This window comes from Strix aluco, chromosome 4, assembly GCF_031877795.1.
Source record: "Strix aluco isolate bStrAlu1 chromosome 4, bStrAlu1.hap1, whole genome shotgun sequence".
Lineage (NCBI taxonomy): Eukaryota > Metazoa > Chordata > Aves > Strigiformes > Strigidae > Strix > Strix aluco.
The window spans coordinates 83,000,984-83,026,542 of record NC_133934.1 but is presented as its reverse complement, the minus strand read 5'-3'; the positions used below and the strand labels follow the sequence as shown (position 1 = coordinate 83,026,542).

Below are 25,559 nucleotides of genomic sequence, written 5' to 3'. Positions count from 1 at the left end.
TCTCCTCTTGCTGATGTTAAATAGTTAAACAGGTTTTATATAGGAAACACTTATTTACTGTGAGGATGACCAAGCACCAGCAAAGGTTGCCCAGAGAGGCTGCAGAATCTCCATCCTTGGAGATATTCAAAAGCCATCTGGAAATGGTCCTGGGCAACTGGATCGAGGTGGCCCTGCTTTAGCAGGAGGGTTGGACCAGATGATCTTCAGAGGTCCCTTCCTGCCTCAACCGTTGTGAGATTCTGTGCCTCTCAGCCCACGACTACCAGCATAGAGACCGTAACTTCAGATAATTCAGGTAGCCTGAATGCGGACCCAGCAATGTGATCTTGCTTCAAGTCTCTGCTGCATTCTGAAACTTTCAAGCAGATTTGGTAATGCTTGTTCATTTTCCTCCCTTCCCTTTCCTTTCTTCCTCATTCAAGGAAAAAGTGGGAATATTTTTAATTCAAGGAGAGTGTTCTTTTGACATTTTTGCTTCACTGCAGTATAGCTGGCAGGTTCTGCTCTGCTTCATAGAAACTATTTCATAGGAACTGTCAAAAGACCTGCTTTTTGTATTATAAAATAATTTCCATCAAACTGTAAGCTTAAAATGTATAGTTTTGGACTTGCTCCACGTCTCTTGCAGCTAAAGATGTAGAACCTAGCTGCCTGCTCAGCAAACGCCAAAGGGCTAAAGAGTTGAGATACAGAGTCATACCTATAAACTTCCTGAAGCTCAGCACAACACATGCTATCTCAAGCTAAGATGAAGGAATGTAGACAGAGATGCCAAAAAAGGGAAAACCAACATTCAAACCAGCATGTCCAATGACCTCCAGCCTTCAGACTCAAAAGTAAAGGAAGCAGCCTGGCTTCTCCTGGTCAGCAATCAGTAATATTTGCATTCTTCAGTTCAAGGAAATGCCTACAGGGTACTCCTTACTATATGAACAGAGGTATTTTAAAATGAAAACCAGTACTATTAGGAGTACATGGTCCCCTTCACTACAATTTTTTCAGAATGCTGCTATCATGGTCTAGTACCAGATATTTCTATGGCCTGGCTATAGAAAGAGTCTCCCCACAACTCCAACACTGACAACTTTTCCTGATACTGGAAGTGACAGGCCTCGGCACACATGTGAGTGCACTCACCTTTATCTTGTCATCTGTTTCCATAGTGGCTTGAAGTCTCCCATTCACACTGAATACACAGAAGAGGCCGTTTTCATAATATATGACACAGTGGCCTTCTCTTGAAGCTTGAATAAGTTTTGGTCTCAGGCAGTTTTCAGGACCTTCTAATGTTTCAGGACCTTCTAATGTCCTCAGTAGATCTCCATTCATAGAATGAATGAGGCATGGTCCTTCTAATGAGACAGAATAAAATCTCTAGTTATTGATGTACATGTTCATTTAAAGACATCATATATCATATAATAAGTAATGACTTCTACTTAGGTAATCACTATTGTAATACATTATAATGATTTTTACCATGTTCAAGTGAATAGCCTATGACTTTAAGGGTACCAGAGAGTAAAATGAACAGCTTATCCCTTGAAAGTTTTTATTAATGTATTTCAGAGAATCTATCAAAACTAATTAGAGACCTAACAGATCTTCTTTTGTGGATTTTCTTTTAAAAAACTGGTACTTGTTGATTTTGAGAGCACAAAAATAAATGTACTGAATCCTAAAATGAGATTTGCAAAATACAAACAGCAGTAAGGATAATGAATTTACATACATAAGTACTCTAAAAATGTATATTCTCATATTAAGATTTTAACCCATACATGATCCACCAAATATTTACTTTTTAATATATTTGGACAAATACCTGATTTGTATGTAAGTCACAAGTGTTCACACGCATAAGACAGAAACACACACAGGTGCATATGGTGAGCACACCCAGCTTTGAAAAAGTGTCTCAAAGTACGTACTTTGGAAACACTAAAGCAGAAAGATCCTAATTCTAAGAAATGTTGAGTTTAAAAATAATTGTGGACCAGCAAATAGGAAAATGGTAACATCCATGGAATCAACACCATTCTTTATAATTTGCCTGCCAAAAGCAGGTCTTTGAGAACACAAATGGGGCATATTACAGGCTTTGTAGGTAAGCTCAAAGAGCCTGAACAGAATTATGATGAATTTTAGTTGGTGGTTTATATATACCCTTCATCAGACAAACAAGACAGTGCATTCTTTTTCTCCTGAAATTAATTTTTGCTTCCCATTCTGAGAAGCTATCCATAAAAAAACACATTCTTCCCCGTCCTGGCAGTCAAGAGCTGTATCGAACTGTGTGCTATATGCAATTACACACTGGATAAACAAACAAAAAGAAATAGTAATCAGTAGGCTATAATAGAGAAACTGATGTGGTTGCCTCTTCTTGTAAATGGTAAATAATTTAAATAATAAATGTATATAATCCTCAGTTTTAATGTGTTTAAAAAGAGGTTTCAAATTCCATAGCAACCAAAACCAGTTAGAAATAAAATCACCATAAAGTTAATAAATTCTGCCGCCTGAGACTATATTTCTTTTTTGCATTAGGATTATAGCTTCATGAACAGAAAGAAATGGCAACAGCTACCTTACCTTTTGAACCACTTATTACCAGGCCAAGTTCAGCACAAATGGTAGCACAGGTGATCTCATAGTCATGTCCTGTCAAAATAGCTCGAGGAGTTGCAAAATCACCTTCAATGAAAAAACAATAAAAGCATTCCTTGGTTCCAGTCTATTTTTAAAATCACCACTTTCAATCACTGAAGTGTCTTCAGCTTCCTTGCTCTTTGAGTTCATGTTCCTTACAAATCACTTCTATGCTCCTGTTTGCATATGGTTGTCCTGTACTCATATCTATATAGCACAGCAGCAGCATACTATGGGAATTCAGCCTGCACATTTACTAACACACATTAATATAAAGGTCAGGTGTGTAGTAAAATCAAACCGAAGTTGGAGCACACAGATTTGCATTTTCCTCTCCCTCCATCTCCCTCCCTATTTTTTTGTATTTGTGGAGGAAGAGATCTAAGTCAATTACTACCTTTTCCTACAACAGGCATAACTAAACACAAGTGTCACTATGACAGGTACTGAGAGGAGACACCTACAGTGCCCAAAGAGGAAGCAAAACATCCATTGACTGATTTTATTTTAACCTAGTAACGGTGTTGAAACCTCAGCCTGATGTCTAGTTCCTTGTAAGATGTGGAGCTTGGACCACAATCCATATAAATTTCAGATGAGTTTGCAAAATCAGAACACCCAAACCCGATATTGATTACTGCTGTTCCCATGAGACATTTCCGTGCAACCAGAACAAATAAAATTATATTTTTTTAAAGATTCTTCTTGTAATCAAACATATATGGATACCACAATGAAAACAAAATTGTACCACTGGCACATTTAAAGGAAAAAAAAAAAAAAGATTCTCCAGATCAAGACACAGAAAGGGTAAGCAAATGCTATAAAGCTCTTCAAACAGTTTTATAACTCACAGGTCATTCACTGGATCACCCTCTTCAAGAGTGCTAGCATTCCACGGAAATCACAATGTCATTTTCATATTACCATTAGGTCATTCACAGCATTTTATGAAGCATTTAAACTCTAAAAAATGTATCTTAGGCAATGTTATCATGTAGTTTCAAAAAGCAGCTTTCACTTCATAAGAAATGATGATATGTGAGATATCAACGAGGCAGTAAAGCAGGGGTAAAATCAAAGTTCTTTTACTTCAAAACCAGGAAATGGTTTAACAAAGAGACAGTAATAAGAGGACCAACTGACTCCATTGGTTACAAGGGTAGCATTATTCAAATTACACTTGGGGCTGTAACTTTTCAAAATATAAACCAGCATAATGTTGCTAGTTTGTCCATGTAGAGCCTTAACAGTACTAGCAATACTGGGTCTTATTAGAAATTATGGAAATATATTAAAACAGGTAGCTACCCAGACCCTGCATGTGTACAGTGAGAGACTTCTGTGGAAAAGAAGTGTAGATCTGGGCTTGCATAAATAAAAGCTTAACTTACTCTCCATATTTTACATTTTTACTCAGACCATTTGCAAAACCTCCCAGAGTGTCTGTGTAGCTGCCACATTCAAATGGCTTTTTAGAAAAGGTCATCATCTATGACAAAGTATCAAATCAAAGATTTTGACTTTATTCCGCAGTTACTGTTATAATCTAGAACTTATAACCACAATACAAAACCTTGAAAAGTAAATAAATCTGTTTCTTCTTAGATATATACATAGGCACTAAACGTATATGTGTGCATACACACACACACACACACACATATGTATGTATGTTATCAGCATTTTAAATCTGAAAATGCTTTGGAGCAACTTGCTGAATTGTCCCTAATCTCTTAATAAATAATCATTAAAAGCTATTGCTTTTGTTTTGTATAATGTTTGGCAAAACACACTCAAACCCAGGAAGTATGGCAGACAGTTCAGAAGCAAAGGAAAAACTCCCAACAAATTAGAAGCATAAGGGTAGATTTAATGACCTCTAGGTACTTCTCAGGTGGCTGGTCCTATGAACACTCACAAATCCTTAAGAGAAAGTTTGTTCTATTGAACTTTCCTGACCTAAACATGGGGCAGGCACCCTAGAAGATTCATAAATGAACATTGCATAGACAAGCCACGGATTTGCAGTTTTAAGGGAAAATGAAACAGCAACCATAACAGTTTTATTATCCAGTAACAACTTAATTTTGTTGACCCAATTCTTTCTCCCTGTTGTCCCCAAGCCATAAAAGAGGAGGCAGTTTTGTGCATTTAAAGCTCTTGTTAGTCTGTTTTCTTTTAAATGAGCTGCCTATGTTAGCAAAATTCTAGAATTCTGGTTTTATTGCTTTCTTTTACTCTCTTTTGCTTTCAGAAATTGCATTTAATACATACTTGCATAGATCAGCATGGAATTCATCTAATTATATAGTACACATGGTAATGAAACTTTTGAAATCAGAGAACTTTTAAATGTACAACATTGTAGTGGAGGTAATGAATATAAGATGTTGGAGTTAGAAGGACTTATAAGAAGCAGTGTCTGAATGAATTATTAGGAGGTGCAGATAAACAAAATCCTTATAGTAAACTTAGTGCTTACAGCAACTACATTACTGTAGGCTTTACCTACCTTAGGCTGTCAGTAACTATATACATAAAATGTAGGAAAGAAGATTCTTAAGAAATAGAAACTGAGCACATATATTTATCACAGTCCACAGAAAAGTAAAATTACATAAGTAACACTCGCAGTCTTTTTAGAATTTGGACTTGACTTCAAACATAATAGAGTAGAAATCTACAGGTGGCAGGATCGGTGTTTTCATAAATTTCATCAACCGTTTACTAAATTACATTTGTTCTAAAGAAACACTTTAATGCAAAAAAGAGATAGAAGAAATTGGAATAGTAACTTTAAAGAAATTAGGACTTGAATAAGTACTGTAAAAGAAGAGTCCTGTGAAAAGTCAGGCTGACTCCTTTGATAAGAATGTCAAGTATTTAGGGGTTTTCAAGCCTCTGATTTTCCAAATAATGGGGTCAACTTAAAAGCTGGTCATAGAGCAGAACAGATTTCTTTAAAAGCTTTTAAACTGTTATTGCTTCAGAAGATTGTCATGGTTTTCAATAATGCAAAGAGAAAATTTTATTTTGTTGCTGGTTTAAGGGGCACCACTTCAAACTTTTCTAAATTGTTTTAGGGGAACCGGCTTGCAGACCTTTTGAAAAGCTGGGGAAGTGACTTCAAAGCAAAAAGAGTCTTTGTCCGCTAAGCAGGTTTACGACCACTGATGCAAACCCTAACTAAGGACTGAAAAGAATACTCAGTGCATCTTTATGGAGATCCTTAAGGGAGATGAACAAGTCAAATGAAATTAAAGATAGCTCAAATCCTAGCACTAACAACCAAGACACAACAGCTTTACAGATGTGCTTTTCTCAGCATAGTATATAATATCCTTAGTCTGTACCACTGCTGGATTGTTACTTGAAGTTGAATGCTGCAAGAATCTTAATGCCACATTCACATTGCAACAAACATCGTCAATGATTCCTTTAAGTCACAGGAGGTACACATAAAGTTATTTTCCAGTAATGGACAGAATACTTTACCTTTACAGTAACCATTCAAATTATTACAAAAGAACTCTCCTACATTCCAATAAATAATTTTTGCAAAGCTGTTTTCTGATAGAAAATAGCATAAAATATCACTCTTTCTTAAGTGACTAAAGTACATTTTAAATCATAAAGCTTCAGAAGATAAAAGAAGAGCACAGTTTATGGTGATATTTCAGTGAAAAAATGTTAGGCATTTGGAAACTACGTTTAAAAAAGGAACAGCACGATTATAGCAAAGTCAAAACTTTCTTCTAGTTTAATGACATCCAGAAGAAGATACGCCTTACTGAATAACAAGAAATTGGTTTGTATTGCTGGGTCTTTCTCTGCTATTTTTTCAGCTTTGGTGATATTACAAAACAAAGCAGCATCATGACATTTTAAATCCATCAGTAAATTCCTAAAACGACCACTTCCTATATTTTCAGCACTAAGCTGTAAGAGCTGAGCCAAACATAGGAACTCATTTAAAGAAAAATATCTCCCTAAAAAGAACTCAAAGTAGAGATTGACTGAAAAACTTATCTCACAATGAAATATGAGACACTCTTCCTACTATTGCTGGGTGAGATAATATTATGCAACACATTAAAATATAAAATATTTGAGTATGATGATCCTTTTTATGTTTTACGCTGAGAAGACAGTTAATTATGATAAGTCACAGACAGCCAAACAGTCCTTTCTAAATTATTATTCCATGATTGCAGAGGCTGTAGGGCACTTTTAAATGGCAAATTAATTATGTGATTTTATGTCAATATAAAATCCAAATTAAATGAAGCATCAGTTAATCTAACTATCTTTTTACCTAATTCTTGTGAAAATAAGTGATTGAATACTTTCTCAGAAGGATACATCAACCAAACCAAATTATATATGTAAGAAACATCTTCTAAAAACCATTTTACAAATTTCACAATTTTGAAGTTGCTTCATATGATAAAAATTGGCAAAAACAATAAAAGGTTGGAAATCAACTTAAGTACAAATGTGCTTACAGAATATATGATGTTTGGACAAAAGTGCTTTCAGCAAAATGTAAGTAAATCAAGAAAACTAATTTGCTGCTAGGCTTCTATGTTGATTATATAGCAAGTTTCAGAGTTTAATTACATCACAGCGATGACTGTCAAATATTATACAAACTCTGTATATTAACATTATTTATAGGTCACACAGAGTGAACATTTAAATAACAGCCAACTGGTTAAAAACCCATTTCACTGCTGCAGAAAGGCTAGCTCTCTGATGGATGCGAGATCTTACTAAAGCAATACCACACAACATTATTCAAGTATTCCTAAAACTTCAGTTTGAATAATCTTTCCTTTGTAAATATGCATTTTTATGTAACAATGTAATTTTTTCATATTATATAGGAACTTTATTGTTGTCTGGTTCTTCACATGACACTCCATCAGCATTTCCTCTAAGTCCTTCAAACTACCTCCCATCTGTTCAATTTTTACAACAAAAAGTACAACCTTATGCCTAGATGTAAGTTTTGTTTTTGCAAAAAACACTTCAACCATACATTTTCCGAAAAAGGAACAATATCTTTGAACAACATATCATTCTATCCTAAAGCAAAATCTAAAAACATAAAACACAGAAGATACTATAGTGCTGTTACCTTTGTTCAGTAAGGAAAAAAATATTATATTTATCTTGTAGAATTCATTTCAGTAAATATAACACAGGAAAGGCTTACTGTACTCCTTCCCACAGTCACACTAGGGGCTAACATTTATTCAGTACTAATATGAGATTTTTCTTGACAATAGAACAGGTTCACTATGTTTCCAAAATAAACACAGTAAACAAAAAGATTTAACAGGCCTTCATGAACTGGATATTACCATTCAGATTTCAAAAGTCAATAATCCCCAGCCTCTTAATTCCTGCACCATGTGCAATGTGAAGCTTTCTGGAATGAGTTTGCCCTTTACTGGGGATTCATCTGCTGGAAGTCCTGGAAGTCATTCAGCTGGACTCCTCCCACTGAATACAGACCTTTTTGAAGCCCCTGAAAAGTATCTGCAGGTGAATATTCAGGGTCAGCATACACTAATATTTTAATATTTGCACCATCCCGACTTCATAAACTGCTACTTAAATATCAGCTTTGAAGTTTTAAAACTCTGTCGTTTTTGTTTGAGAATGTTCTAAAACAGCTTGATGAAGGGGCTTTTTTGTTTATGCTAAAAAAATTTTCTTCGTATTTCTCTCTTGTGCTTTATAATTATAACTATTTCATTACCTAGTGAGTCCAAGAAAAAACACAACAAACCTCAACAGAAAAGGAAAGATCCCATCAAGCAATTATTTCAGTCAGAAATAGCACCTACTGCGGACTTGTTGCAAGATAAATGACATCTTACAACATGCTGAAACTGATCTCTAGTTGAAACTTGGATAGTATTTCAGACCTTGGGCAGAAAATAATCCCAGATGAGAGGTTTCATATGAGAATTCAGCTCAATTTGGCAGTTGTTTTGGGGGTTTTTGCTATTAAAATACTACATTAAAATAACTTATTTTTGTTTAAAACAGGAAAAATGTGTCACTGAAAAATAATACTGTTCCATAACAGCACGTATAAAAGTCTGTGCCTTAGTTGTTTGATGTCTTTTGTGAAGTTAATTTCAAACCAATGCACCGGTAAGCGTATTGCACTGGATGGATGCTTACGCCACCTCTATATATAATGTAACTGGGAATACTGACAGCATACACCAAATTCAGAGCAGACATAAATTAGCTGTCTTTTAAAAAATACCTGTTTTAAACCAGATACTTTTTCAATGAAGCAGGCTATAATTCTAATTACATATAGTATTCTTGCACTAAGCAGACTAATGTTTACCTCTGTGATGCTAGTGTTCATAGAATTTAGATCCAGAAACACTTACCAAATAATTTCCTATCCGAGTCAGGATTATTGTATTGACCAAATAATTTTTACAACATTTAAGTTGGTAATTTTATTCTAGACTATAAATTCTTATATCTTCTGCATTACTCTGTTCTGTCTTACATGGTATAGACTTTGAACTGAACGGTTATTTTTCCCAGCAACCAAACAAGGTAAATAAATGTGATATATTAGTACATCATCCCACCACTATGCATATGGTCCACATTAAGGTTGTATTCGTTTACCATACGAATATAATTCCTTTTACCACATCAACTATTAGTTACAAGCTGTAAATATAGCATTGTTTTTCCTGGAACTCAAAGGTCTGCATGACATCATGAAGCACTAAATATCCTTATCCTTCTGGAGAATTTCATGCATATAGCTTTAGTGACACCTGAAGCTGGATATTGCCAAAAGAGCAGCATCCAAACTCATTCTGTTTCCAGTCTTGAAATACATACTGCCTTCACTTGTGTCTGGACTGTGCCTCAAAACTTGCTCTACAATGTTACTTGCAATTACTCTGATTGACAAATCCTGAAACACAATCTCTCTTAGACAGTTGAGAACAGCGATGATACAGCTGCTGTGCTTAACACTGTGGGACATACTTTTAGACAAAACAAATATTGATAGCTCACAAACTTACATGCTCCTCTGTACCAAACCACTACAACTATTTAAACGCTTTCCGAACCATCAGTGAAGGCTATTGTAAGTTCTCTTCAATGAAGACCATGTCCTCCTATCTCTTTATATGACAAGACCTTCCTGGCACTATATAAATACAAAATTATATTTCTTACGCAGCATCATTGCAGATTTCCATATATATCAGAATTCATCCACCTGTTACACCTCATCTTTTTTCAGTTTAAGTATTTGGAGGCTAGAACCATCATTTATATGTGATTTACAGGGTACTTGGTGGAATGAGGCCTTAACCTCTTTGAGGCATCAATGTGTTACAGCTTAAAAAAGAAACAACAGTGAACTTTTGTGGCTGTATAATTTAAGGCTCTGTTCTAGATTCATGGAGATAGTCCCAGTACTTGCTGCACTGGCTACAACAGTGCACTGTGAAGATACAGGGAATTGCAGGACCAATTACAGCATCAAGGCCTCTGTCCATTAAGCTTTCATGAGGCTTTCAAGACTAACATTAAATAACGCAATAATTGTTAGGTAGAAGAATATTTATGGTTGCTACCCTTTTCAAGACGTGTTATGGATACTTTTCTAAGCCTAGTGGCTCTTCTCTATGAGACAAATTCTACTGAATTTGACTTACAACAGGAATAGAAAAATTTAATATTGCACTTGCTAAAGCTCTAGTAAAAAGAAAAGATTATTCCATTTCATTTTACAGTCACACTTAACAAAACACTCCTGACCAGTTTCTATTTCAGTGCATACGTTAAACTTTGTTAAACTTAAATTCACATTGTATTTTCTCATTATAATTTTAATAAAAAGGGGTAGAAGTTATAATACAAACTAAAACAAATTTTTTTTGCACCAAATATGTGAAAATATATATATTGTAAATATTTCACTAGGCAGTGCTTTGGAGAGTCAGTCCCAAGATCAGCTTTCAACTCAATGCCAGCAGATGGTGCTACAGGATTCTTGCTTTATACACAATATTGTGCTACTCTGTCCAGCCATTTTTGAGAAACAAAGAATATTTGTTATGTCTGCAGTTAAACAGTGTTAAAACAATATTGAATTATTTGCTGGCTTTTTTTGAAGAACGACTCACACAACAGTATCACGCGTGTAGGGGTAAAAAATAACTGTGCTCTTGAACACGGAAAGGAGCACAGGCAGACTGGTTTTAAACTCTCGGTGCTGTAGTATCATAGAGCAACACTCTTTTAACAGACTGACTACAGTGAACAGCATCTATCGCCTGAAAAGCTGCAACAATTTCAAAGATACTATTTGGAGGCTCTGCAAATTTTTAGCTATTATGATAGACCACTATTTGAGAGCAATTAACAATAATAGCAGAATTTCCATTACTGACTAACATGATTACTAAGTTATGGACATTTTGATACCCCTACTACTTAGCATGATAAATGCAAAAGGGAACATTGACGATAAGATTTTTACAACTACTTCCCAATTAATTTTTTTAAGAAAAGAAGCTGTTATGCAAAGTACTTCCAAATTATTATATTTTTTGAAATAATCATTAAAATTCTAAATGAATATTTATGCTATAAACATTCTTTAGAAATGTGGAACATTATCTTCTTTGTTATCATTCGTTTTGAAACTGAAAATAAGTCTAGATCATGCAGAAACTTGGGAACCAAGATGTAGGTTAATTCAAGATGAGGATAAGGATGGAGGAAGAAGGCAAAGAAGGTTTTTTGCCATGAAGTTAACGGCAGACATATGTCCTACTTGAAATCAGTGTGACTATTCACTATGTATAGAGGCAAGCACGTATGCAAATCTTCACAGAATTGAGGTTTACAGAATTAGTGTCCGAGTACATAGAAATTATTACTTGTGACTTTAATCAATCAACACAAAGATCCTCATCAGGTCATATTTTCAAAGTTTAAATCACCTGCATTATCCACTTAATTAATTATCAAGCACTCACTTATAAAAAGTTAAAATTTTCAAACTGAAAAATATGTGTAGCAGTTGATGAAATACAGATCTTTTCTCTTTTGCTATGATTATTAATACAATTAAAACTAATTATTTCTCTAGTCTCAAGACCATAGCTCTAATTTAATAATAATACTGTTAATTGATAAAAAGTCTTTCAGGTATTCAAATACTTATTTAGGAATTGTAGTTATAAAAAACCCAAACAAAATACAGTTACTTTTAAAAGTAGCTTGGATAGTAGCTAGACTGTTCTTTGGCAGGACAGGAAACTGGTGATTGAATTCTGAATCCTTTGGGAGATTTCATATTTTATAAACTGAAAATATTATGTATTTTAAAAAATTGTATCTGAGGAAGTGCTCAATGAATCCTCAATTAAATCTCAGTTAAATCGAGTAATTGGGTTTTTTAAGTACGAAATCACGTGCTTACATTCACACATGTCCTGCTACACAGCCACGCTACTAAAAGCGTTTAATTTCTCTAACACACTTCAGAAAACCTGAATATAGTGCCCTCTAAAAAATATAAAACTATGCAATGAAAGCACCCCCATAACCCTTGTGATGCAAATGTGATACATACAGAGAGTAACATTTTCTAGTTTTATGGGCTAACATAAAAGAGGTAATATAATTTGTTTTATTCACGTATGTGTGGAGATCAATGCCATAACTCAGAAGAGATCACATTAGTATTAGTAGTAGTAACACAGTTATACACAGACTCTACATTTCATTAGTACTGAATACTTTTATCGGCCAAGACTTAATTGTATTAAGCAAATAAAATTTCTCAATTAGATACGGTTTTGTTTTTCAAAATAGGAAAACTGAAAAATAATTATGAACAAATCTGCAGACATTTTGAAAGCAATACAACAGTCTCTTCATCTTCTATGAATATACTGCAAGAATAGCAGATATGCACTTTATCTTCACCTCGACTATGGAAATGCCTACCCTTTTATAAGCACAAACCATTTTATAAGCATTAACAATATTAAGACAACTAAATTCATCACTGTAAACCTCCTCTCCAAGAAAGTACATCCAAACAAAAGAATTACAGTGAAAAAAACAAATCTTTGAAGACATGGATTGACATTCACTAATCTGATTGGCATCTGCCTGGTAGGTATAGGGGAGGGATCATTAAGAACGAGTGGAGAAAATGGGATATTGCAACTACAAAGATGTTTGTTGCTGCAGGAATACAAATATGTATGTAGCAATTTGGTGACAATTTTTAATATATAAACAACAGCTAGATATGACCTTCTAGATACGATTATAACCAATATAGCAAAACAGATCAAAAACATAGTGGTGAAAGGAATTTACATGAAAGTGGTGAAGATATGAGTATTCAATATGCTTTATAGGAGAAAGAACAAGGACAACAAGATCATTTTTTGAAGTATTTTGGGAAGACAGGTTTCAATACATAGAGAACATTGCTTTGTAAGATCTCATGGGAAGTTAAGTCTAAAGAAAAACAAAGGAAAAGGTCATATGGATACTAGCAAAAACTCCAATGCAGCAGAAGGATAAGACAGAGAAGAAGATACCAGCTGGTACAACTGAACATTCTCCAGTGACTGTAGACACAGGAAAAGTGAGGCAGAATGATCAAAATAAGTTCTATTTTTCTGAACCACTGTTAAGAGACATGGTATAAGCAAGCAGGGACAAAACCACGATAGCCAAGCACAGATGAGATGCAACTAACACTGACCACAGGAATAACAGTAATTCTATAAACACAAAAATACATTACGTTTTCATGAGAAGTTGGTCTGTTATTAAGAGCAAGCAATACCAATAGATGATGCCATACATTTAAAAGTATTCAATGAAAAGGCCAGTTGCAGTCAGGCAGCAAACATAAGTAAAAGCAGCAATGAGAACTGTTGTCTCAACTAGAGAATACCTAAATGAGGTAAATGTTTGGAACTCAATTGGCCTGAGAATACTGATTTGAGGATACTACGAAAATGAAACTATATATTCCCAGAGCTGTAACTGTTCTTTTATGGATACTGGGTGAGGTTCTGCAGGAGTGAAAAAACAGTCTTGTGTTGTTTAAGAAACAGGAAAAGGAAAACTGAGAAATTAGAGTAGCCTGCTTAATCCCCACAATCAGAAAAAATACTGGCAGAACATTTATATTTATATATACACACACAATTTCCTAGAAGAAAACAAGGAGATGAGTAACAGCTGATTTGGATTTGTTATGAACAAATCATGTCAAAGCCATTTTTTTCTTGCAATGGCAGAGTCACAGGACTTGTGTTCAGGGAGACATCATATAACTTGACTTTAGTGAGGACTCTGGCACTATTTCACATGGGCAATTTCTTAAGGAAAACAGGGAAGCAGATGTTTAGAAGATGCTACCATACATCAGACGAAAAGCCACTTGGAAAGCTGTATTCAGAAAGCTATTCATTGTCAAAATGGTAAATGTATTGATGGCCATTCTTGAACTGTGTACTATCTAATACTTGCTTTAATGACCAATTTGATAGAACAAAATTGCAAATTACATTTGCAGACATGAATTGCTGCAAGTCTTCTGAAGAACAGGGTGAGCATTCAAAATGAGTTTGACAAATTGAAGAAACAGTCTAAACAGAACACAATTCAGAAAGTTTAAAGATGAGGTTCCACAGTCAAAACTACACAGAGGAGAAACAGAGTAGATGGTGGTTCTTCAGAAAAGACTGAAATTTATATTGGCTCATTCAGTTAAAGAATTAACTCTGTTATGCTGTTTTGAAACAACCAGATATCCCATGGGGATGTGAAAAGTACGGGTCTGTAAAACAGGTTGTTTTCTACTTATTACTGGAAAGGCTTCAACTGCATTGCTGGGTCTACTTTGAAGCAGACAGACAACCGAAGAGGCGAGTAACACAATCAAAATCAGAGGTCTAGAAAAACGTGACTTATGGCAAAAGACTAAGAATTGGGTTATTAAACCTGGAAGCAAAGAATTGCAGGTCATGGTAATCCGAATAACTGGAAGTTGTTGCAAGGAGGAAATAAAGAATCTGTTCTCTACACAAAGAATAAATATATAAGAAATGATAGAATGCAACTGCTGCAAAAAAGAACTGGATACTAGGCTGAACACTGGGAAAAGTCTGCTAATGATAGGGCTTGCTAAGGCCCAAAAATACATTTGCCAAGATTTTTAACAGAAGGTTGGATAAACATCAATCAAGAATGGTTTTGGTGTAGTTAAGCCTCCTCTGGGAAAAGAGAATAGATCAGGTATCAACTCTCCTGCCCACCCTGCTTCCTATGGTTCTGTGATTACAAAGCAAAATGCAATCCCTAGGAAATGTCCAAACACTAAGAGTTGCCACTTGAGCTTCAAAGAGTGGGATCTGAAAGTGAGGCACACTATTGGTATGCAAATGAGTACTCTCATCTCTCTTCTCCAGCCATCACACATAGTTCCTCCCCTCACTCTCACTTCTCGCCTCCCCTCTATCTCCATCGCCTTAGACTGGGCAAGTGCAAAACATGGCATCTTTCTGTGAGTACATCGCCTTCTCCCAGTAACCTCTACCCATTCTAGCACCCTATTCGGGAACATAAGTCCTGAAGCATAATGTCACGTCCCCAAGCGGTACCTTGCTATTAGATCCCAACCTCTAAATATGCAAAAGTCAACCCTGTGATACAGATCACACATGGGCTTCAAGGGGTACCAAGGGGAGGGTCACATCCTCTCCCTCCTACCTCCCCCACCTCCCCAAAGCAAGCCACATGCCAAGGAGAGAAAAATAAAAGTCCCTTACATTATCCAAAGTGACTTTACATCTCCACAGTAAATTATGCTAATTGATGTCAACTCAAAATGGCTCAGGGCTCTTCTAAAGGATACAACTATTTCAGATCCTCTGCTCTGTTCTGAATTATTCCTAGGCTTGGTCAGAAATTGTCCACAGAAACATTTCTGCATCAGAAAAGGCCTGTGCACCCAAGTGAAGTACTGCCATGCTTTTACATTTTCAAAAACAATTAATTTAGAAAGGAAAAAAACCCTACATCTGATCAAAGAGAATGGTGAAATAGTTTTTGAATTTCAGGTTTTAATTTGAGAAGGAAAAAAAGGACTTAACCTAAATGTAATCAAGCTGTTTTGTGAAGAATAAAAATAGTTTCCAGCAGATGTGTCCCATGTAGGAATTTCATATCTTTGAGATTTAAATTCATCAAATTTGGTTTACATTGATCAATGCATTCGAGAGTTATTAGGGAGAAACTAAACAGACAGTGAGACTGCATAGGTGTAATTTCTTTAAGAAGTCAGCTTAAAAGTTAAAATAAAATGCAAATAATGAGTATTTCAGTAACATATTTCTTCTGTTAAACCAAAAACATAAAGAATTTTTCCATACAGTCCAGTTGGCCAGAAAATTGTCCTTGATAAATAATATCAAGCAAAACACTTATTTATCATGTATGCCACAGCCCACCTGGCCTGTCAGCTTGAGTTAAGTACCATTTTGAAACATGAATATATGCAGCCAGAGTTCAAGAGCTCAGTCAGTGCTTCCTAAAGTAACAAAACCAAAGAAAGGAACCTCCACAAAATGTAACTGGTGGAGTAATGGGTGCCCAATGGGATACTATTTCGGGTAGCTTGATCATACTAGCCTGCTGACTGATGCGCTATCAGAGGCAACAGGTACTATGAAAGGAGGAAAGAAATGCTCCTGGTTTAGATTATTTTTGTTGAAACTACTGTGGCATCATGACTTGGTATAGTGCCATTGGATGCATGTTGCTGTGAAGTCACTTTAAGATGGAAATTAGAGATAATTAAATGGAGAAAAAAATAAGAAGGAAGTATCAACTTTGAGAGTATCTAAAATTCCAGGAGGGCTCATTGAAGGCATGAATAAACTACATTTTGAAGTAAAAAATCATAAACTTCAAATAAAAAAAGACATCAGACAAGTTAAATATCTAGCATCCCACAAATGTATGGAAGTTACAGTTGCAGTAACAGGGCTCAAAACCCAACAAGTCTGCTGGTGATTTCCTTTTCTGACAAAATCAGAACTAAGCAGAAACAGCTCTTTTTATTTGCCTTTTCAAAAAAAATTTGACTGAACAGAGATGCCTATAGAAAGCTATTTCTGGGAAAAATTAAACCCCCCAGATTACCATCTCTTTGAAGCAGAAACTGTCTTTTACTATACACATGTCTAGGCCTATGTATAGTGCCATGAGATTCCAATTCATAACAAAGACTTCTAGGCATGCTATATCACAAAAATACCTACATAATGTCAACTGGTAAACACAGTAGCCATTGCATGTCCCTAAAAATACAAATAGGACTGCAAAGAGGGAGACTCACCAGGTAGTTATTGTTTGATTTTAAACAGTAGTTAAAATAGCCTAGGATTAATGGCAAAAATTGCAAAATTTTAGTACATTAGAAATTTGCATTAGAGAAGATAGTCAACAGATTATAACAAATCTTCCTATTCTAGTTAGATACTAGGTACAAAACCTCAGCATGCGATCTGTTAAGGTCATAAAGGAGCCTATAGACTCAAGGTCTTGTTCACAAAGCAGGCAAGCCTGGTAAATACGCAACAAGAAGAACTTCTCAGGACAGTCCCAGGAATCTGCAAAGATGGGCTGCACTTTCAGACCTTGAAAACACTATGAGGAGACACCTACAAATGTTCATTGCTTCACACCAGTACAATATTTAGGGTTTTCTCCTCAAAGGGGCAGTTTTGCTCATTAGGATTTACAAGCTAGCTTGATTGTCAAGCTCTTTTAAGTTCCTTTCACAGACTTTTTGGAGTTTCCAAGTTTACAAGCTCTGCTAAAATAGTGCAGAGTTTGCATTTTCTTAAACAGATAGATTTCAAAATATGTATAAAGTATTCACAGAGATTCTGCCCCTCAACCAGAGCCATATATATTTAAAGGTGCTCATAAAATTCTGCTAGCCACATCCCAGTAAAGCTCCAATCTCTCAAATCAGACTGGGAATGATCATGGGGATAGTTTGTTCTCATCCTCTCCCTGAAGATTCTGTAACTGTGTGAACTTAAGTTCTGTATCTTGTACTATTTTTGAATAGTTTTCACAGTCAACATCAAATAATTTGCAAGTTAAATTCCGATATTCATGGTGATATTAATTAGTTGCGCTTCTTCAGAATAGTTCACAGGATGCAGTTTCAGCCAAACTACCTTTTTTTTCAAATTCAAATAACTGCAGTTGAGTAACAGATTGAGTACAGAACACACAACTTTACCAAACTGAAATTTGGAAGATGACAGATATTGTTTACATTATATGAAATTGTGTGCCAGTTATAATCGCAATAATTGCCAGATATAACAACACTTCTTGTTTTCCAGATGTCCACTTTGTCCTCTGCAGACAGCAGGTATGTTTTTACGAGTATTTAAACAGGGCCAGAGAAGACCTTGAGCGTATGGCCAAAAACCTAACAAACACACTCCTAAGGACAGACAGAATATACTGCTTCTCACCCCTTCTCTTCAGGGCGTTTTCTTTTTGGATGAACAGAGAGAACAGGACCACTGTTTGGCTATGATGCATCCCCCTATTCATGTATGTAAGCTCTCACCAGCTGTCTTGAAAGGCTCTTACTCCTGTGAACTGGCTCACTCGGGCTTTTTGTCAAGCTGCATGTCTGCCGCCTTCTTTGCTTTTGGGCATCAGGAATTAATTTTTTGTGTGGAGTGAAACTGGCATAATAACGGGATCACTTTCCATCCTTCCTGTTATATAATACAGGCACAGCAGGGTTGATCAGTCATAGTGTTTCATTGTTTTCCATAGAAAATGATGAGTTGAGAGAATCTTCATTGAGTAGAAAGATTTGGGATTTCCTGGGAAACGGTGCAAGATGGAAGAGACTACATTCTTTGGCAAGTGCAAGGCGAGTTTGGGTGGGGATGGGTTAAATTAGGCTGAATTAGGCTGAAGCAGGACCACTCTGACATTAGTTTGGCTATATGGTATGAGCCCTGTATGTGCCCTTGCACTGGAACCAATTAAAATGCCTAGTACGTGAGAGCGAGGATTAGGCACATAGCACCCTACCAAAGTGTCAAACGAACAAAGTTTTAAGTTTGCTTCTTTAATCCATCCCATGTGTCTGTCCTTCCTTCCCCTAAGTGTCCTGCTCAGGCCATTACACATCTCATTACAGTGACCTTAGTCTAAGCTAAAATTCACTGTCTGCATAACTCTATTGATAGCTGAGGTACCGCTGTGAGAACCTATATGCACAGTTATATATATATATACACAAATTACAGTTGTGTAGAATACAGTCTGCACTGGAGTGATGTACAGTCTTTTTTTGTTTTAAACAACCCAAACGCAGGTATTTAACAAAATCATCAAGTTGAGAGGAAAAGATTTACTCAGATTGAACAGGAAATATAAAAAACGAGTTTCCCTTTTCTCGCTCCCAGAACCACTCTTTCCCAATTGAATGAGTGATGAGAAAAAATGTAATGTTCAGTATCCTGTAACTTTAAAAATTAGGTCTACTTGTGCTGCAAAGCAAGCACTGTTTACCCTCATTCTTTAAACTAGAACTGATCACAGCCACAAAAGAAGAAACACTGTATTTTGACATTAATGTTACCTAAAACACACGCAAAGTGTTCACTCAAGCTATTTTTAGACAACATCCTTATAAACCAGGTTTTTCTGGTTTTGCTTACCTCTTGGGTTATCACCAATGATATTGGTTTTGCCATTCCAGTACCAGAGCAGCAACGTTGCATCACGCGATCCTGAGAGAATGTAACAGTTTCCTCCAATATAGGACTCAGAACGAGCAAGACAGGTTACAACATCCCAGTGTCCAAATATTACTTGTATCAGTTTACCTGAAACACATAAAATTGATTGTTTTATTCTTTCTAAGGCAAATTAAACACATTATAAAGTATTTTAGAAATATTTTATTAAAAAAGGTTCCAAAAAGAAATATAGTGGAGAGTACAATTTTTTTTTCTTGATTTGGTGGAAACTTATGTAAAAGTGCAGTAGTCCATACAGTTCACGCAAAAAATATTTGCAGTCCATAAATATTACACTTTATCCAAAGGCCAATCATGCCAGAAGGTATTTTAATTCTATATGTTTACATTCACTTTACAGACAGCAAACACGATGGGATTCTCTTTTAAGGCAAGTTTAAGGTAAGTTTACCGAGGAAAGTAACAACAAAAATGCAAATCTGCTGATGATGTGGGAAACAGAATCAGAAGAAGCTACAGAACATTTAGGACCCAGAAGAAATTGGTAGTGTGAGAGCATAGATGTGCATATAGCATATGCAGCTTTTGAGCACCTCCTTAAACAGAGAAAAGGAGATTTAGATGAAAAATTACTCTTGTACCCAGGTTTTTCCATCACCGTTTAAACACTTGCCAAATATCTCAACCAGCATCCTTCCCTTTTAACAATGTCTGTAATGTTCAAAAAACCTCAGAAGACAGACCTGGAAAAAATTCTGTTACCTATTGCATACAGGACAAACGCTTGTACTGCTGATAAGAGACATAAACGTTAAAAAGAAAGGAAAGCCTAGACAGTTAAAAATCTGCTATTCAAGGGTCTGTATAAACATGGCTATGACTATTACTTTTTATCCTTAACTAAACAGGACAATATTTTCAGAAAAATGTAAATTTGGATGCTCATGTATAGTGGGAGAGGAAACGCGTAAGGTCACCCACAGCAGGTCTCTGCCAGACCACCCTGCCAGAGGCTGGCTCCTACACAGCAAACAGGTCATGTGTCCTGCTGGTTTCTGGATCTGCCAGCAGCATACGTGATCCTATGAAATGAGAATGTAAGCACTACAATCCATCTCGCTGGATTTGCTGAAGCCTAGCAACTGTAAATCTTGTAGAGATGGGACAAAAGAGGCACATTTCTTATGCGCCTACTTGGTCCATTCAGGTAACATGGGCCAGGTCAAATTCTGCATCCAATGACACAAGTGTGATGTGTGATGCCATAAATGTGTGACCTCAGATTCCTCAGCCCAAATGACCATGCACCCATTTGTGCTTTGGGCTGAATAAAGAATGAGGAAGAACAGAAAAGAGTCATGGCTTTGGAAGGATTAACAACACAGGCCAAAAAAGAAATAGGAAATGCAAGCTACTGTACCTGAATGTTCTGGAAAATGTTTAAAAATATTGTTCCGAATGTTTAAAAATGTTCTGAATTTCTGAATGTTCTGAAAAGTGTTTAAAAATAATTAGTAACAGGACAAGTAGTAACACTCAAATTTGGTGTTGAGTTGGGACTCAAATTAAGCACATCTTAATAAAATATTTTGGAGCATGAATTAAAGATGATTAGTCAATCATATACTATGGCTAGCAGGACACATTTCATAGCCCTCTTTCTACACAGTACAAAGACACTGTATTCATATCCAGCCACTAAATAACACTAATGGTAACAAAAGACTTAAGGAAGTGGCTCTGAGGAAAGAACAAAAATAATGTTAACAGCCTGATTTATAACAGAAGATCAAAAAGGTAATTGCATCAAAGTGGAGAAAACTAGAAAAAAACCCATGAGAAAGGTATGAATATCTACAAAAAGGGGGAATTTACTTACTTTAGTACAGAAGAAAAACATGATGCAATTTAAAGGGAACCTATACATTGGATTTAAAATAAATACTGACAAAACTTACCAGGCAAGTATAACCCTCCTAGAGAAATAGTGAAATGAAGTACTACCACATGAGCCTTTTCTGACCGGAAGGGGCCAAACCCCGGAAGGTACACTTACTGTGCAGATCTACCTTGTATCCGAACAGGGAGTAACTCAGTGAATCACAGAATCATCTTGAAGATCATCTAGTCCAACCGTGAGTCTGGAATAGTGTTCTACAGTGCTCACCTCTGCACACCAGGGATTTAATTTCTGCCACAGGGTCACCTAACTGTCTCAGATGCTGACCAGTCAACAGATTTAGTCAGAAAAGTTACTGAACTTCACAGCCGGAAGCAGTGAAACACTCACAAACCACAGAACTTCATTTTGGCAATAGACAAAACCGTCTTACTAAGTGTTTTTTCCCTGAAAATTCAAGTTGTCAATTACATGGTTTGGATTTCAGAATAATTTAATTATGTGACATATTTTTCAGTTGTATAGCTGTAGGTATTCAACTACCTGAGGTGATTTATACTTTTAGAACACAAGTTTATGCTATAAACATTGCTGAGTTATAGAGATCTCTCTTTCAATTATATTCTATGTTTATAGGTTCTGTTCTAGAAAACAAACATTTTTCAAGGCTATTTGTTTGACAGTTGTTCCTGTGGTTGCACTGCCTTGTTAGTTTTACTTTGTTACTGTGCAGCTAAGGTTCAGTCAATTCCATCAAAACAAGAAATCAGCTTTTGCTCTTTCATATTAGCAAAAAAAAAAAAAAAATCATTAATCTCGAAAGAGTTCCTCAACTTTTTTGTTTCTTTCCTTTAATGTGAGTACAGTAATATCAAACTTTACCATATGCACTCAGATATCCCTTTCTGACAGAACAAATTTTCTAGTTAATGTTTTATTTGACAGCTGTGCTACGAATAATTAAAAGAAAAATAAGACTCAAGCCTCTGCACTACTGAATCTAAAATGCTGTCTAGAAATCATTCCCACTGCTGAAGGAAGGTTTTATTATGCTTCTGCTATACTAGCTGTGCTGAGAACCCATGATTTATGTTAAAAGTATTTCCTATTAAAAAAACCCAAACAAACCCAAATTCTAATAGGAAAAAGGTTCCCTTTTTGTGTAAGTGCTAAAATACAATTGAATCCAATACCTGTGATCGCTTGCCATTATGCATTACTGATCACATCATCTTTTTCCCTTGTTGTTCTGCTGATTTCAGAGTATGTATATCACTACTATATTCCCATTTTAATTCAAAGCAAAACAAACTACATCTGAATTCGCTTGATTTAAGCTAGAGTTAGAGTTGCTGTATCAACAAACAGGAGACACACAAAATCTGCAACTTTTTTGACAACTGTATTTTGGTTTATACCATAATTATCTACGGTAAGAATGAGATGCCTGGTGTATCTGACTTACACAGACGACATATCGTAATGAGATATTTGTAGTTCAGATTGATACAGGACAAAGCTACCAAAATCATACAACTCCCTTCCATAGGTGTAAAGTAAAATACATCCTTCAACATAAAAGAATTAGTTCTCTATTCATACAAATCAAGACTCTACGCTAAATATTTATTACTGCTAGCTAACTTTTCTGAAGATCTCCTTCAAATTCACAGTTTGATCTAAATTCATTTCCATCAATGAGAAAATTAAACTAAGAAGGGTCTGACAAGATGTCTGTATAATGAATTGTAGGCAGTCAACATGAAGTCAATGGAACTTCTCCTTTACACTTAAGGCTTTAAAATTGCAAAGACGACAGATACGCTAAAATATGCCATGAGATCTAGTCGGAACAGATTTTCATTAAAGACCATCCTGTTTTGTTAAACATTTTGGTTTGCCAACTGTGAAAAACACTATTAACTAATATATTTAAGAAATGATGACAAACATGTAGGATATTCCCCAGGGATTAATAACCTACTGGAAAGCTTGATGGCACACACACATTAACCACACCGGGTCATTAATCCCAAAGAAGTACGTTGCAGTGAGGTCGCTATTCCCATTATAAGATAATGAAAGGGAAAAAATCATACCTATTTTTTTCTGGGGCTCCATGGCTCTTAAATTCCTGTAGCTCTTACATTGAAAGATTATTTTCTATTTAGCATGACACATGCATGACTTCAATGGTTTGGATACATGCCAGCTGACAGACTAATTTAACTGTTGCCCATTATATCGATCAGTTTATGTTATATGAAAGAATTTCGTGGCTCCAGATCAATTTTTCTATTATAGCATAGCTTTCAAAGGCTTTCATAAGTATTCTTTCACCAGATTTCAAGACTTCTATTCTTACTCTGTCGTGCTTGCCTGTATTTCCTCAAAAAAAATTCTCTGGTGCTGAAAACCAACTGGAGTTAAATTCAAGTAAGCACTCTAAGAACAATTAATTCTCCTGGTATGCAAAGCTTCATAAAAACTCATTTACTTTTGGAAACTACAGTGTAAGAACAGGCATGCCTGTCACATAGCTTTCAAATGTGATGCTATCACTGAACAAGAGCTCTTTGTCCTACATTTGCCATCATTGCACAAAAATGATAGTGTACAATACACAGTAGCAGTAGGTAAGAAAAGATTTGACAAATATTATTAATAGGGGAAGAAATGCATATTCCACTTTCCCCCCACCACTCCCCCATTCTTTCTTTATTTGAAACAGTAGGTTGACGATGAACAAAAGAATCTTTTAGGCTATTCCTGTATTTAAAAAATACATTACCTGAGTCGGTAGAATAAACTCGGAAGCTCTTGTCCCAGAAGCCACAGACCAGGATGTAACGATTATCAGAGGTGATGACAAAACACTGGGAATGTACCTGAATGCTTTGGTCTAAAAGGTCTGTGATTTGCCTTCTGTGCATACCTGTATTGCTGGCTGAACAGAATGACAGACAAATCAAGAAATTTCAGCATCCACATTCACAGAACAGACCCCACATTTTAGAAACTTGCATGCACAGCAAAACTATTCCTCACTGCTGTTACTTGGTTTTTTGTGGCAGGGACATTTTCTTTCTACTTTTACTATAAAATACTCATTACACTTCTGGGAACAATGCTAATTCCTTGTAGTATATATTCTAAAATAGAAGAAATCCCTTCTTTAAGTCAAATGCAGCTGACAAATATAAAAGAAAGATTGCAAAAAGGAATGATACATAAAAATGTAATAAGTTTCCTTCCTCCCTTCTTCTAGTATAGGAAATTAAAAATTAAGAAACAAATGAAGGGAATGTAATAATACGACAGTACATAGACATAAATGCCATGTAGTGGCTCAAATGCAGCAGACAACAGAATTATGATTTCAAAATCATACACAAGTTGTATTTCATTGCAAGCACTGTAATTCAAAAAAAAGAAGTATCTGCAGTAAACATCACTACAATTTCCCACTTTTTCCAACATTGGACAAAAATTAACCAGTTTACCGCCACAATCTCCTTTGGGGTTGAGAGAAAATATTTACCCTGCTTTGATCACCTGCTGTTTTATTTGCACAGATAATTATGCACCGTGAACCCACGGAGTGGACAGGAATCAATTAATGAACATGTTTTTCGTATTATATTTTGTCCTTATTAATTGATGTGTGTGCATGTATATATATCAATATGGGTCCCTACAGATATATATCATGAAAATCCTACACTGTGGGAAGAACTTTTAATGTGCTTTGTTCCTGAGGGAACCTGACTCCCATCGCAGGCAAGTAAGGTCTCCTGGGCCTCGGTTTATTTGCCAACTGCTCGGAACACCGTTACTTCCATTCCAGATGGTCCCCCAGAGCAGTCTCTGTCCTGTTCTTGTGCTCTCTACTCTTTGTTCTTTAACTTCTTTCCATTCTCATGGGCTAGCTATCCCCTAAGCCTTGGGCTTAATCCACTTAGTCTATATCAAATCCTTTATCTATGCTTTCGCTATTTTTAAAATGTTGATACTGTCTTGTCCATATGGGTAGCAAATAATTTAGCAAGGTATTGCCACTTGCTTTGCAGGTAACCCCCAACAGGGCCTTGACCGCTGTTGGAACCACCTAAGGAATAACAACAATGCATTATAAATGCACA

At 35.8% G+C, this 25,559-nt stretch overlaps 1 protein-coding gene across 1 annotated transcript in view; it reads right to left on the bottom strand.

The window, feature by feature from the left end:
* LRBA (LPS responsive beige-like anchor protein) overlaps window positions 1–25,559 on the bottom strand; it is a 424,995-nt gene that overhangs the window by 9,566 nt on the left and 389,870 nt on the right. Inside the window, exons 52-55 of the mRNA XM_074821286.1 lie at window positions 24,209–24,364; window positions 19,476–19,643; window positions 2,599–2,700; window positions 1,141–1,355 (exon numbers count right to left, since the gene is read on the bottom strand). Coding sequence (XP_074677387.1) covers window positions 1,141–1,355; window positions 2,599–2,700; window positions 19,476–19,643; window positions 24,209–24,364 — 641 coding nt within the window. The remainder of the gene's footprint in view (window positions 1–1,140; window positions 1,356–2,598; window positions 2,701–19,475; window positions 19,644–24,208; window positions 24,365–25,559) is intronic.